Raw genomic sequence first — 14,129 nt, 5'->3', positions numbered from 1 at the left:
TATGCTTTCTCTCCAGTCAACTTCCATTTCTTCAGCCTGGTCTCTGTTGATCTTAGAGCCTTCTCTGCCAGCTGCGTGTGGTGGTTTATGCTGTGGGCCATCTGTTTCACTGAGGATGACTTTGCAACCACTGATTCTACCCCAGTGCCCTTTCCTTACTTACTAAGATGTCTCCCTGAGTTGCATGTTGACCACTCTTGTATGTGATCTTGTGATTGTCTTTCTCTTTCTGAACTGTGTTGGCTACTGTCAAACCGTTTGCCAGACATAAGTCTAGAAAGGCCTCTCCTTTATTCCTGTTGCCCCACTCAAGTGGACCCAGGTAGTCCTCCTATCCTTTTCTGTCTGTTCCCATATGTGCATTCAGGTCACCTATTGTCAGCACCAATTTTTGTTGTCCTACTTCATCTAGTAGGTCCAGCAACTGCCGTTTGAATGCAGTCTTCCTCACTGCCACACCCCTGCTGTGGGTCATAGGCTGAAGTTATGAATACTGTCCTATCATTAGGGTTGGAGTCTGATTGTCATGAGTCTGTCACTAATTCTGATGACATCCCAAACTGAAGCTTGTCCCACACCACAATTCCCACACCATTTCTAACCTGTCCTCCTGAGTAGTAATTCCTTTGCTGCACTGTATTCCATCTTATCTCCTGGATACATAGGATGTCCAGCCTCTTTTTTACCATCGTGTCATCCATTTCCAAGTTGCATCCTGTCAGTGAACCTACATTGAATGTAGCAATTCTTAGTTTGTTTGGCAAGTTGATTGGTTTTACGTCCAGCTTTCGCTCAACAAAGCTGTCCCAGGTAACTCAAGCTGGGCAACTAGACACCAGCCGGCCAGTAGCTTATTGACTCAGGGCTGTTGGGCTTTATGGTGGACACACACTGGCCAGTAAGGGTACATACACCCCTCCATTTTTAGCATAAGTCCCTGGCGTAGGTTGGAGTAAACCAGGTTGTCAGCATGCTTATCACTGGCAGACAGTCAACACGACCAAATCACCTAGAGCCATATTTTACACTATCAAGTGGGTTAACCCTGCTGTGGTGTGCAGTCCTTGATCTGTGTTCTGTCATGAGGATACCGTACACCACTGTAGATGTCCAAAGTGGTTGGTTTATATAACTCTTACCCCTGTGTGGCACCATGTAGAATCTGCGCTGCTGCCCATAGCTCCATTCTTTTGGTGATTTTTGAGATGGAAACACTCAGCGTGTCTATTGGAGATGGGAGGAACCCCCATAGAGATAAAGGGAGAACATGCAAACTCCAAACAGGCATTGGCTCGAGGTCAGGACAGTACATTGTACCTTGTGCTTGGAAGACAAAAACCTTAATCATTATGCCAGTTGAAAGATTTACTATTTTTTTTTATTTATTTTACATTTGTTAACCGGGCTGGTCTAGCTGGATACATATCCGTTTTCAGTAGAGGCCCGAGGAGAAAAGCTCCAATACACAATAGAAGTACATAATTAAATTGCAAGATTCAAAGTATTGTTACAACAAGAGAATATAGCTTACATATGCAGGAATGAAAATTTACATAGATGTTATATAAGACAAAAGGACAGACAGGAAATTATACACAAAACATTGATTTCGTTACAGATACTGGAAAATAGACTGAAATCAGAGATTTTCCTTAATACTAAAAGGAAAGAGAAATTTTAGAGATCTGCAATTAGGGAAATGGGCTAGGGAAGTGGAACTAGAAGTTATGAGATATGTAGTTTACTATGTAGTGCAGACAAAAGCTACAGAGCCATCTTCATTCTCTGGTTCCTCTGATCCTTTCATACTTATTAGAACTTTTAACAAAAGGTTTTCTCATTCCTCTATTAAGATTTATGCTTCAGCCATTTCAGCATATCTGCCCACTCAACCTCCACATTTTTCCTGCCAACTCATAAAACAATTCCTGAGAGTGTTGATTCAGATTAGACCCCCAAGAAAATCTCCTGCTCCTTCAGGAGATCTCAGTTTTATTTTGGAGAGCTCACCTTCCTCCTTTTGAGCCAGCTGCGTTCACAGACATCAAGTTCTTGACCTGGAAGATAGCCTTTCTGCTAGCCTTTACATCAGTTAGAAGTATCAGAGCTTCAGGCCCTTGTGTATGTAGCACTTTTCCTCACTTTCCACCTTGGCAATCTTAGGACTAACTCTTTCTTTATGCCTAAAGTGGTTACAGAAATCTCCGAATTAGACCATCCACCTTTCTACTTACTTTCCTAACCCTTAAAATAAGGGGGGGGGGTCCTCCACTAGCTGTATGTGAAGAGATAACTGAGTTACAACCTGAGCAGAAAATAATTTCAGAAAATCTGACCATTTTTTGTGCCGTTTGCTTGTAACTCTGAAGAAAGACCAGTTTCTAAACAATTTCCAAATGGGTCTCCCAGTGCATTTTCTTTTGCTACAACCATTATGGACAAATCACTCGCACACCACCAGGGCTACCACCACATCTACTGCCTTACTAAAAGGGATGGCCAGTAAGGACATTTTAGAAGCAGCTACTTGGTCCTGTGTGCATACCTTCACCAAACGCCATCACCTACCAACTTTTTCCAAGTCTAGAGCTGGGTTTGCCACTGCAGTTTTGCAGGGCATCCTATCCTGTTCATAAAAGTCTCCATCCACACTTTTATCAGCTTTGGGAGTTATCCTGTCAGTTGGAACTGCAGCAGTGAAACACAAAGAACATAGTACAGTTGTGTAAATTTACCATAAATGTAGATGTTTGAGTATATTCACTGTTGCAGTATTCTTTCTCTCCCGCCTTTCCTTCTTACCCCAAAGGTTGGGGTGGGCACTTCCCTCTCTAGGTCCAGGTTGTTCACCTTCCTTTGTTCGTATTAGGCTTAAGGTTACACACTGTAGTATCCTGGGACTAATGCCCTTAACCTTAGGGACCATCTAGCAGCTCCTTTTTGTTGGAGGCAAGAAAGAACTGAAGTGATGGTGTTGGCTGACTCCCTTTATTTCTGGATATCTTGACGTTGGTCAGTTTGTGGGCTCCTGAAGAGGGAGGAATTTTTTCTGGAAGTGGGGCCATCCTAGGGCTTCTACAGCATGACATTCCATCAGTTAGGATTGCAACAGTGAATACACTGAAACATCTACATTTATGGTAAGTTTGCACAACTTTACTTTCTTACACAACATACTTTTTAAGTTATGGGTACATCCATTGCCAGTGCTGATGGAAACCCATTCATACAGGACTATGGCTTCATCTGCTGTTCACTTCAAGGGTATTTTTGCCAGCCTATCTTTGGTATGGTCATTGTAGTACCCAAACATTTGCCTATTGCTATTGTGTTGATGCTGCACCTCTAAAACTTGTCTGGGTTGTACTAAGTTCTTCGCAGTCTTTTTCCATAAGTGACTTGGATTTATCCAAACACTGATAGAGATGCATTTTATGAATACCATTATTTCTAATTTCATTTAATCGACTTAAATTACATAAATTGCTACCATAACTCTGTATCTTCAAAGATTGAAGGCAACAGGGGCTTAGCCCCTTTTCCCATCTTTAATGATGGATGGATTCTTTTGTAGCCTAAAGATAGAACATTCTTTATTTTTTTATAGTCTTAACATTTGTTGAAGAGCTGAAGGATAATGTCTCCCCAACTTTTTATGATCTTTACTTCTCTTGCATTTATTGACTTTATGACATTTTTCCACTTGAAAAAATTGGCACAATAAGTTGGAATTGTTGCTGATATTTCCCTCTAGCACTGAGTACACTATTGAAGAAGCTACTGATTTCAGTCCATGAAGATCTAGCGTTATGATGGGTACTTAACTTTCCTGAAAACTAGTGCATTTGTACACACTACTTGACAAATAAGAAAATGTTTTTCTTGCATGCATTGTGAAAAAACAACTAAAGATGTGTCATTCCTTTTCTAGGGACAAAAGTCCGGGTTACACCTAGTTACCGCAGCTTCTCCTGCTGCAGGTCTCCCTTTTTCAGCGCCTCCAAGCCTCCAGCCTTTCTTTCTAGACAATGTGTCCGATATGTCTGACAGCTCTGTGAAAACTAATGCTCCAAACAAAAATGAAAAATTCTGCCCTGCACAGAAGGTACACATTTTATTGCTAAGATTGGAAAGCTTAGTAGTAAATTGAAATGGAAATGCATTAACACAGAATGTATAGCAGTGATGTTGGGGTAACGGAAGAATACAAGAACTCTATTGCTCAGCTAAAGAAAAGCAACCTCATTTTGTATGCCTGTTGTGTATTGGGGATATTTCATATTCTTAAAATTGTACTCGTTTTTTAATCCAGATTCTTGAGTGGTAAAGCATGAGAAACTGCTGTTGTAGTTGTAATTTAAATGAAGTTAAAAATGGCTCAGTAGCTCAGTTTATTTTCGTATCTGTGTAGTAGATGTTCAAGAGCTTTTTTTTATAAAAATGGCAGCAGACTGAAAATAAAAGTGGTTTATACTTTTTTTTTTTTTTTTTTTTTTTTTAATTTCACATTTCTCAGTCCCAGCTCAGCAGACAGCCCTCATCACCTGCAGGATGACAAACCCAGCTGTATTTTGTTACCGCAGTCATACAGGGCAGTGAAGCACTGTAAAAACAGGAAAAGTAGCGATACACTCAAGACACACACATACAGAAACTTGAGGTTAATACACAAATTAATATCATGGTGTTCCCAATACAACACTTGATGTGCCCCAGCATATGTGCAGAATGTAGGGAAAAGAAGTCACACATTTAACACACAAAATTTGCGTGGCGAAGATGCAGGCTGCGTATGTAAAGTAGAATGGTAACATTGGGTCTGGTGTCTTTTCCTTCTGCCTCAACAGTTGTGTGTATAGATCTGAATGGATCCAGGTTAAGTATTTTATACTAGACTTTGAGCTCCGGGGCTCAGATGTCTCCACTTCACATACCACCGTACTAGTCCTCCAGATCTCTCTTGCTATTTTGTAAGACAGACATGATCTCTAGGGTCCAGTGCTCATCTTAATGTTTTTCTAAAGATGAGTGTGCTTTTCTTTTATTTTTGTCAAGGTTGTTTCTTTCAACTGTGCAGTACCTACTTTAATATTTCAATTATCTTTCTCGGGTTCTCTCTATATTTCTTTCCTACCTCTTCCCCAGTTGATCTATCTACTTGTGTGTGTGTGTGTGTGTGTGTGTGTGTGTGTGTGTGTGTGTGTGTGTATATATATATATATATATATATATGTGTGTGTGTGTATGTGTGTATGCATGCATGTGTGTGTATTGTATATATTTAGTTATGTATGCACAAATAAAGTGTATTTTATTTATTTTGTTAAATATTTCTGGTAATATACTGTTGGGAGTGAGCATTTAGTTGCTATTGTGTTTCTTGTTTAGGACTTGTTCTTATTTTTACTCCGAGAATGTCCATCAAGGCCTCCAGGTTCAAAAATTGTGTGGCATGCAGGCACAAGATTCTGCCCCAAGTCTCACATGTCAAGTGTGTTTATTGCTTGGAAGATTCACGTGGAAGAGTCTTGTAAACTGTGTCCCCCTTTGGACCTCATCCCCTTTTGTACCATCAGTCCAAATTTATTCTGAAGGGCCTTTTCCCTACCACTACAGGAGGACCAGCTGCTTCATTATGTGACTCCCCTCACCCTAAGAAACCATCAGACAAAAACCAAAAACACGAAAAATCAAACTGTAACAGCAAAACAAATCCAAACACGGATAGTTTTCTCGGACACAATTTATTTTAAGTGCTTTTCTTCCAACTGTATCGCTAGGCGTCTTCAGATAAAAGATACATAACGTGATTCATTTGAATAAGCCTCTAAAAAGGTCACATGACGTACACATTCCATTCTTAAAGAAACACATAAAATAACTTGCATACAAAATACTCTGATCATGTATTCACATTATAAAATTACTTTCTAATTCAGAACAACATTCAAATAAGTTTTACTACTTGAATATTTAACCATCAGACAAGCCATCAGATAAAGAATCCACAACCGGCCACAATCCAAACACAGGTTTAATGAAAACGCTTTTGGAACTCTAGCGCCTCGGCTGTCAGCCTTCTAGGAGTAATACAAATATACAACATTTCACAAACCTTTTTATAGCACCATCAATTAATAAATAAATTAATTATTAAATTACATAATAATTGCTTCCAGTTAATTTCTAAATTTAAACCTACAGATACCATAGTATTAAATTTTAAAATATAAATAGATTCCTTATAAAGAAGTTTCTCCCTAATATTACATAAAAAAATTTCATAAAAACTTGTTCTAAAACAGAAACTTGTAACAAAGAATAATCACTATAATGTGCTACTTTAAAATGCATACCAATATTGCTTTCAATTTTATAATTCTTTATGTCCCTTATATGTTCCTGTATTCTGCCTTTCAGTTTTCTCTTACTTTCCTGTATATAAAATAAATTACAGGGACATTTGAGAACATACACTACACCTTCACTGTTACAGGAAAAACTGCCACTAGGTGAAAAATAGGCACCATTTTTTTCCTAAAACTTGTAACAATACAGGAACATATGGAACAACAGCCACAAGGAACAACAGCCACAAGGATATGTACCCTTCAAACCAGGGGTCACATGTAATGCCTCATCAGGCATAGAAAAATAACTAGAAACTCTTTCCTTTCTTGTAGGGAACAGAAGGACAATTTGGTATAATTCTTTTCAACTCCACATCCTGAAATAAAAATTTCCAGCAATTATACAATATTCTATTAATCCTATTACTAAGACTATCCGCGGTGGTGGTGCTGCGGTAGCGTTGTCGCCTCACAGTAAGACGCTGTCCAGTTCGATTCTCAGCTAGAGCGTCTTCTGCGTGGAGACATGCGTGAATGGACGTACCTTCATTGAAGGTTGTGAGTCAGGGCTGGTAACTCAGCACATAAAAATCAACTACCAATCATTAGCAGACCGGAGTTCCGCTGTGGCGACCCCTAACCGGGAAAAGCCGAAAGACACAAACAAACTAAGACTGTTATATACTGAAACAAAATATATCTAATCCTTATGTGGTTCAGTATTAACCGCCATATTATTCATATCATTACGACACTGCGTCAGTCCCAATCTATGTGCAACCACTTTCTGTAGAGACGACTTAACCATATCACAGTTGTACCCTCTATTTATAAACATGTGAAAGGTATACCTACATTCTCTTATAAAATCTTCCCAATCACTACAGTTTCTATGCATTCTAAGAAACTCTCCATAAGGTAGGGACTCCAGTAAATGCTGGGGGTGAAAACTAACCCCATGTAAAAAATGGATGTTGTCCACAAATTTCCTGTGGACAGCTGTCCTAATACCCCCACCCATTAATCCCTTCCAATACCAAATCTAAAAAAATGAACCCTATTTCCACACTGTATATCATCAAAACTTAAACCATAAATATTCTGTGCTAAATCCAAACATGTCTGCCACTCTCTCATTTAAAAATTAAATCATCAGTATATCTGTAATAGGCAATAACGTTATTTCTAACAAACTGATGCTTATACAAATATTCCAACTCAAAAAGAGCCGGGCAAAAGATGTCCCCGTGGCAGTACCTTGTAACTGATGATAGATGGAACCATCAAAAACAAAATCATTGTTTAACAAACAAAACTGTGTAAGTTCTATAATATAAAAAGACAAAGGAGAATTTCATAAAAAATAATTTAAAGCTTTAATACCATCCTGATGTTTAATACTGGTATAAAGACTTTTTACATCCATGACTACATATTATATGTCATTATTCCACTTAATATCCTGTTTTCTGTCCAAAAAATAAAAAGAATCTTTAATATAGGATTGTAACTTCATAACATAAGCTTTAAATGTTCATGTATAAGTAAACCTATGTTAGTTAAAAACTATTTATAAGCACCTACAATGGGGTGACCCAGAGGGCTCTGTGAATTATGTAGTTTTGGCAAGCAATAAAAGGCAGGTATCTTACACATCCCCCCCCCCCACCATATCAGATTTTCTGTCAACATCTCCCTGAGCGCCGAGGCGCTAGAGTTCCAAAAGTTTTTTTCATTAAAACTGTGTTTGGATTGTGGCCGGTTGTGGATTCTTTTTCTTTGCTGCTTTCATTCTAGTTGTTGGATATAAGCCATCAGATAAACTTAGGAGGTAGACTCCTAAGGATAAGGAGAAGTAACTTGAAGGTGCTAAGCAGTCATGCAAGCCATCTCCTGTGGGGGAGCTCCTGGTCTGGATCTGAAGGTTGCTGTGTCCTAGGGACCTGACTGCTCTTCCTTTGTCTCCAGGTTAGATTGATCTCAGATCCATCCCCAGCCGTCCTCTGTGCTTTGGAGCTGTCTTTTTCCCTCAAGCTGTCCTCCACGTATTAGATACCCAATCATCCATTTGGAGAGGCAGGGTCATTGGAGCTCTCTGCCCTGCCAGATAGCCAAACTTCCTCCAACCAGAGTAATGCTGCTGTGTCTTCAAGCTTTGCAGGAGTTCCTGTAATAACGTCCTCCAGCTCATTTGTATTTTCATCCATTGGGATCCATGGCAGCATCAATCACTATCATACCCTCATGTGATGTTTTATATGAGAGTGTTTCAGTGGGCCCAATCTGTTTATTGGTCCATTCACTCAGACATCAAATCCCTCAATCTGACTGCTTGGTTTCTCCAATTCCAAGTCTTTTCTGATGATGAGCACATCCTAACCTTCTCTCAAAAGCCCTCAACCGGGAAGTTTTACAGAAGTAAATGGAAGAGATTTTCAATATGGGCATGTTTCAAGGGAATATGGACCCTTTTACGGACCCACTTTCAAATTTTCATGTCCGTGAACAATGCACTCCATTGCTTCCCTTATACCTTCAAAAGCCTTTTTAAAGGGTACTGTTTTGTTGCGTCCACATTTAAGAAAGCCAGTATTGCCCACCCCCACCCAATGGCATTACTGTTTTATTTCAGGGCCTCACCATCATCCCTTTTGAACTTGCAAGTACTGTTGACCTGAAATTTTTGTTCTGAAAAGTGCTGTAGCTGTCACATCTGCTAGGAGGGTTTCAGAGTTGCAAGCACTATCATATAAGCACCCTTGTCTAATCTTATACAAGAGAACAAAGTGCATCTTAGGACTAGTCCAGATTTTCTGCCCAAGGTGATCTCAGTATCTGCTTTGAATCAGAGTATCCATTTACTAGCTTTGTGACCCAATTTTTTAACCCAGGTGAATATCAATTGCACTCTTCAGATACTCCCCACCAACCACACTTCCACGTACATTGTATGAAAGACTTTCAAAAGTGTGACCAACTTTTTGTCTCCTCCTCCAAGTCCAAGTTGGGCTCCATTGTCTCTAAGGTGACCTTGTCCAGGTGGCTGCCTGAATGTATAACTTTTGATCTGATGTTGCTAATCTTCATTTATTCCTTACTGATGGGTATTGGTTCCATCCTCGGAACCGAGTCGGCCGTTATAACAAGCTCACGCCAGCCAAAAAACTCTCAAGCTAAACTTACCCACAGTGACCCTCTCTCTATCACCCTCAGGTCTTGTTTGCCATTTGTAATATCAGGACGTGTCAGGCCAGCTCTCAAGCTAAGTGACTTAAAAGTTTATACTTCCTTTGAAATCATTTTTTTTTTCATTTTTGTGAATTTCTGTTGTATTGGTAGTTTAGAGTTTGCTACCCATTGCTTACTGATGTTCATCGTGTTACACTGCTGCAGTCATTACACTTGGGTTATCCTGCCGTCAGGCTGTTCCCCAGTCGGCCTGAGTTCCAAAGTCTTGGTCCGGTGTCGGTTGCTGTCGCCTCTTCCCTGACGTCAGTGCGACAGGGGTATATAAGATGCAGCCGACGCCATTTTCTTCAGTCTTTCTTGCCGCGCGGTGCCCGAAGCAAAAGCAGTTCGCAAGTGCCGGTCGGCTGACTCCTGAGATTTTCATTCCGAATCCAGAACCAAAGTCTTCTACAAAGCTAAGTACCCCGTTGGGGAAACTTTTTCTTGCCTCAGACCGATGTCAGTAAAAGTTAACTGTATTTCTTGTGGAAAGCAAATACCTCATAAGGATTTCCATTCCTATTGTATCCCATGCCTAGGCCCAGACCACGACGTCACTGGTTGTCGGTTTTGTGCTAGGTTTAACAAGCGCACTATTAAACGTCAGTTTGATTTTGCCCGACATTATTTTGGCAGACAATTTAATTACAGCATGCCGTCAGAACTTCCAACGACCGGAATACATAAAAAGCGCAAAGACAAGGACAGGCATCCGAGGCCTAAAACTGACGACGGAGCCTCTTCTAGGCCAGTCGCCGGTTCTCCGGTTTTCAGCAAGGCGCCTTCGCAGCCCCTGACGACTGCTTCTGCAGAACCACAAGCTGCCTCCGACTACCACGTGGAGATGGCTGGGCCTTCGGACACACAAGTCTTTCAGCCTACCAAGACTAACCCTTCAGAGGGATCCAGAGTAGCTGAGCAACCCGAAGCTTCAGAGGGTGTTTTCAGACCTACTCAGTTAACCATTAAAACCCCCTGCTAAGTCTAAGCCTCCTTTAAAAACAAAGAAACAAATACAGCATTCTCCAGGACAGGCCTCCGTGCCTAAGAAACAAATGCTCAAAATGGCCGAAGACCTAATCACTCTGATCAGGGGGTCCCATCCCCCTCCTGATAAAAGGCCCAGACAGGATGCAGACTATGACTCATCTGACCAGGTGTCCATTTCTTCAGATTCATCCTCAGACCTAGGATATTCTTTACCCCCTTATGAGGATTCTGATGCTGAGGAATCAGTTCCATCAGCCTCTCCGCCTGAGGACTACTCCTTTGGGGAAACCTTACATACCATGAGGGAGCATTTCCATTGGGAAGGCCAGGATTACTCTGAATCCAAGAAAAGGCTCAGAGACTTCCTTTTATTACCTCAACACAGACCCCTTGCTATTCCGCCAGTGTTAGACATTGTGGATGATGTGTATACTGAATTCAGCTTAAATCCTGACTCCTTACCTCCAGCCCCAGTTAAACCTGACAGATACTACAGAGTCCCTGACTCACACAACTTTCTGTATAAAAGCCCTGTTGCTGACCCTGAAACTATTTCTCAGGACCCAAAGGGATTAAGGCCTCATCAGCACAAAATCCAGTCCCCTCTGACAGAGATTCCAGAGCATTAGACAGATGGGGAAAGAAAGTTTATGCGTCTGCAACCTTAGCAATGAGAGCCTTAAATTGCCAGTTTCACATGCTAAAATATCAGCGATTTTTGATGTCTCAGTTAAAACAAAAAATGCTTCCAGATTCAGATCCTCCTAATTTTAAAGAAATGCAGGATTTATTGCATGCAGCTGAACAAGTGGGAAAGCATACTTTGCAATGTGGTTTTGATTTTTTAGAGGCCTCCTGTAGAGCAGCAGTTACAGGCCCTGTCATTAGAAGGCATGCTTGGTTAAAAGAACATATGTTACCAGATCATGTTAAACCAAAATTATTGGATGCAACTTTGCAGCAGGATGTGTTTGGAGTTAAGGCAGAAGAGGTATTAAAGAAAATGGAGGATAAGGCAAAATATATGCAAACTGTGAAGGATTTCTTACAGGTTCAGCCTCCAAGATTTAGCAGAAATTGGCCAACAAAGAATTGGTTCTTTCCTGTTACAGACAGACCTCAAAGGGGCAGATACATACGTCCAAGAGGTAGAGGTCAACCACAAGGTCCTTACAGGCCTCGATAATGGGGTTGCACCAGGCCAGAAAGAAGGGGAAGACAGGCCCCAACCATATAAAAAGCAGCCTCAATGACTTCCCATTACAGCTGCCAAACAACTCTCTCTTGGCAGCCCCCTTGGGAGGAAAACTGGCACTTTTCTATCACAATTGGCATTGGATCACCGAAGACAAATGGGTTCTCAACATTGTATCTCAATGTTACAGGTTCCACTTTCACACTCTGCCAAGGTTAAAAGGAATGTCAAATATGCCACCAAATCAATGGGCAGAGGCTCAAAAACAAATTACAGCACTCATGGAAATGAGAGCTATTCAAGAGGTACCACCACAATAGCAAGGACAAGGATTTTTTTCAAGACTCTTTCTGGTTCCCAGAAAGGACAAAGCCTGGAGACCCATTCTGGATCTTTCTTCTCTAAACACTTACCTGGATGTTCCGAAATTCAAAATGTTGACACTACAGCAGCTTCTTCCCATGCTGGGCAAGAAAGCTTGGCTCGTGACCTTGGACCTCAAGGAGGCATACCTGCATGTCCCTATCAGACAAAACTGCAGAAGATACCTCAGATTCATAGCAGGTTCAATGCACTATCAATTCTCTGCACTGCCCTTTGCCTTATCTACTGCGCCCAGGGTCTTCACAAAGTGCTTGGCACCAGTAATTGCATTTTGCAGACAGAAAGGAATTCAAATTTATCCGTACCTGGACGACTGCCTGATTCAAGCAGAGAGCAAGGACATTCTTCTAGAGCATCTGGCGTTTGTAAAAAAAAAAGTTATTAAGTTGCCTGGGGTACACAGTAAACAAAAAGAAATCGAAACTAGTGCCCTCACAAGAGATAATATTCCTGGGTGCCAGCTACACAATGGCCCAGATGGCTTATCTCATGCCAGGCAAGCAAGGACAACTGACTCAATGCTTTCAATTGATGGCAACAAAAACCCAACTCCCTGCAAGAAAAATTCGGCAGGTCTTGGGTTACATGGCATCTTGCATACTAATTCCATATGCCAGACTGCATATGAGGAAACTACAATGGTACCTAAAGAGTGTATGGTCTCAACACTGTCAAAATTTGGAAACAGTTATACCACTAATTCCTTGCCTTCAGCAGGAGGTTCGATGGTGGGCTCAAGCTAGTCACCTCAAGAAGGGACAGCCTTTTACTCAACCCTCAGCCAGGCAAACACTGACAACAGATGCATCGGATTAAGCCTGGGGAGCACACAAGGCAGGAAAATGTATTCAGGGCAAGTGGCCCGCAGAACAAAGGCATCTTCACATCAATCAAAAAGAGATGTTAGCTGTACAAAATGCCCTTATAGCTTTCAAGGACCTGCTGCACCCAGGACAACTATTACTAAAGACAGACAACACCACAGTTATGTGGTACATAAACAAGTAAGGGGGCACTCACTCCTACCCCCTCTGCAGACAAGCCATGACCTTGTGGAACACAGCTCTAAACTATCAAGTTCATCTGCAAGCACAATTCCTGCCAGGAGAGAAAAACACACTGGCAGACAACTTAAGCAGAAACATCATGGATCCCCACGAATGGGAATTGAATCCACAAATATTCAGAATGATAACACAGAAATGGTGGAGCCCGGACATAGATCTGTTTGCATCCCCAATGAACTGCTAGCTACAGAAATTCTGCACAAGGAGTTACCATCCACAAGCATGGAAAGTGGATGCCCTCTCATTCAGCTGGAAAAACCTACAAGTATATGCTTTCCCTCCACTACCTCTCCTTCCAAAGGTACTCATAAAAGCCAGGCAAGAAGAGCCAAAGATTATCCTGATTGCTCCAGACTGGCCACGCCAGCACTGGTACCCAATCTTAAAGAATTTAGCACAAGAACCACCCTGGATATTCCCTCAAATCCCACATCTGCTGACTCAGCACAACAATCAGATACTTCACAGTCAACTAAATACCTTAAACCTAGCTGCATGGAAAATTCCTTAGTCAAGCAAGCAATGCCTCTCTCCAGAGCTGTTATGGACGTCATTCTGGAGGCCAGAAGGCCTAGTACCAGGAAAGCCTATTCGGATAAATGGAAGAGATTCTGTGCCTGGAACCAGGCTCACAGCCTTGACCCTCTTGTCCCAACATTCCTCAGATTCTACAATATTTAACTGAGATGCTGGACAAAGGCCTCTCTTTTTCATCCATCAAGATCCACGCCTCTGCCATCTCTGCTCATTACAACACGGATCCACCAGTTTTCTCTAATCCTTTGCTAAAACAGTACCTCAGCGGGGCTAAAAACATAAGACCGCCCCGTAGAGCACCTACTCCAGCTTGGGACCTCAACTTTGTTTTGGAAAAATTAACTTTACCTCCCTTTGAGCCAGCTAACACAGCAGAAT

The 14,129-nt window shown here is 41.4% G+C and overlaps 1 protein-coding gene across 2 annotated transcripts in view; it reads left to right on the top strand.

Annotated features, from left to right (window-relative positions):
• Window positions 1–14,129, top strand: part of MRTFA (myocardin related transcription factor A) — a 2,407,897-nt gene that overhangs the window by 2,156,780 nt on the left and 236,988 nt on the right. For both annotated transcript variants that reach the window (XM_044075412.1, XM_044075419.1), the window contains one exon: window positions 3,932–4,105. In XM_044075412.1, the coding sequence (XP_043931347.1) occupies window positions 3,932–4,105 (174 nt within the window). The remainder of the gene's footprint in view (window positions 1–3,931; window positions 4,106–14,129) is intronic.

Source organism: Protopterus annectens, chromosome 1.part1 (assembly GCF_019279795.1).
Source record: "Protopterus annectens isolate FY-2018-M chromosome 1.part1, PAN1.0, whole genome shotgun sequence".
NCBI lineage: Eukaryota > Metazoa > Chordata > Ceratodontiformes > Protopteridae > Protopterus > Protopterus annectens.
Note: the sequence above shows the minus strand (reverse complement) of the source record. Positions and strands in the feature narration are given on the sequence as shown.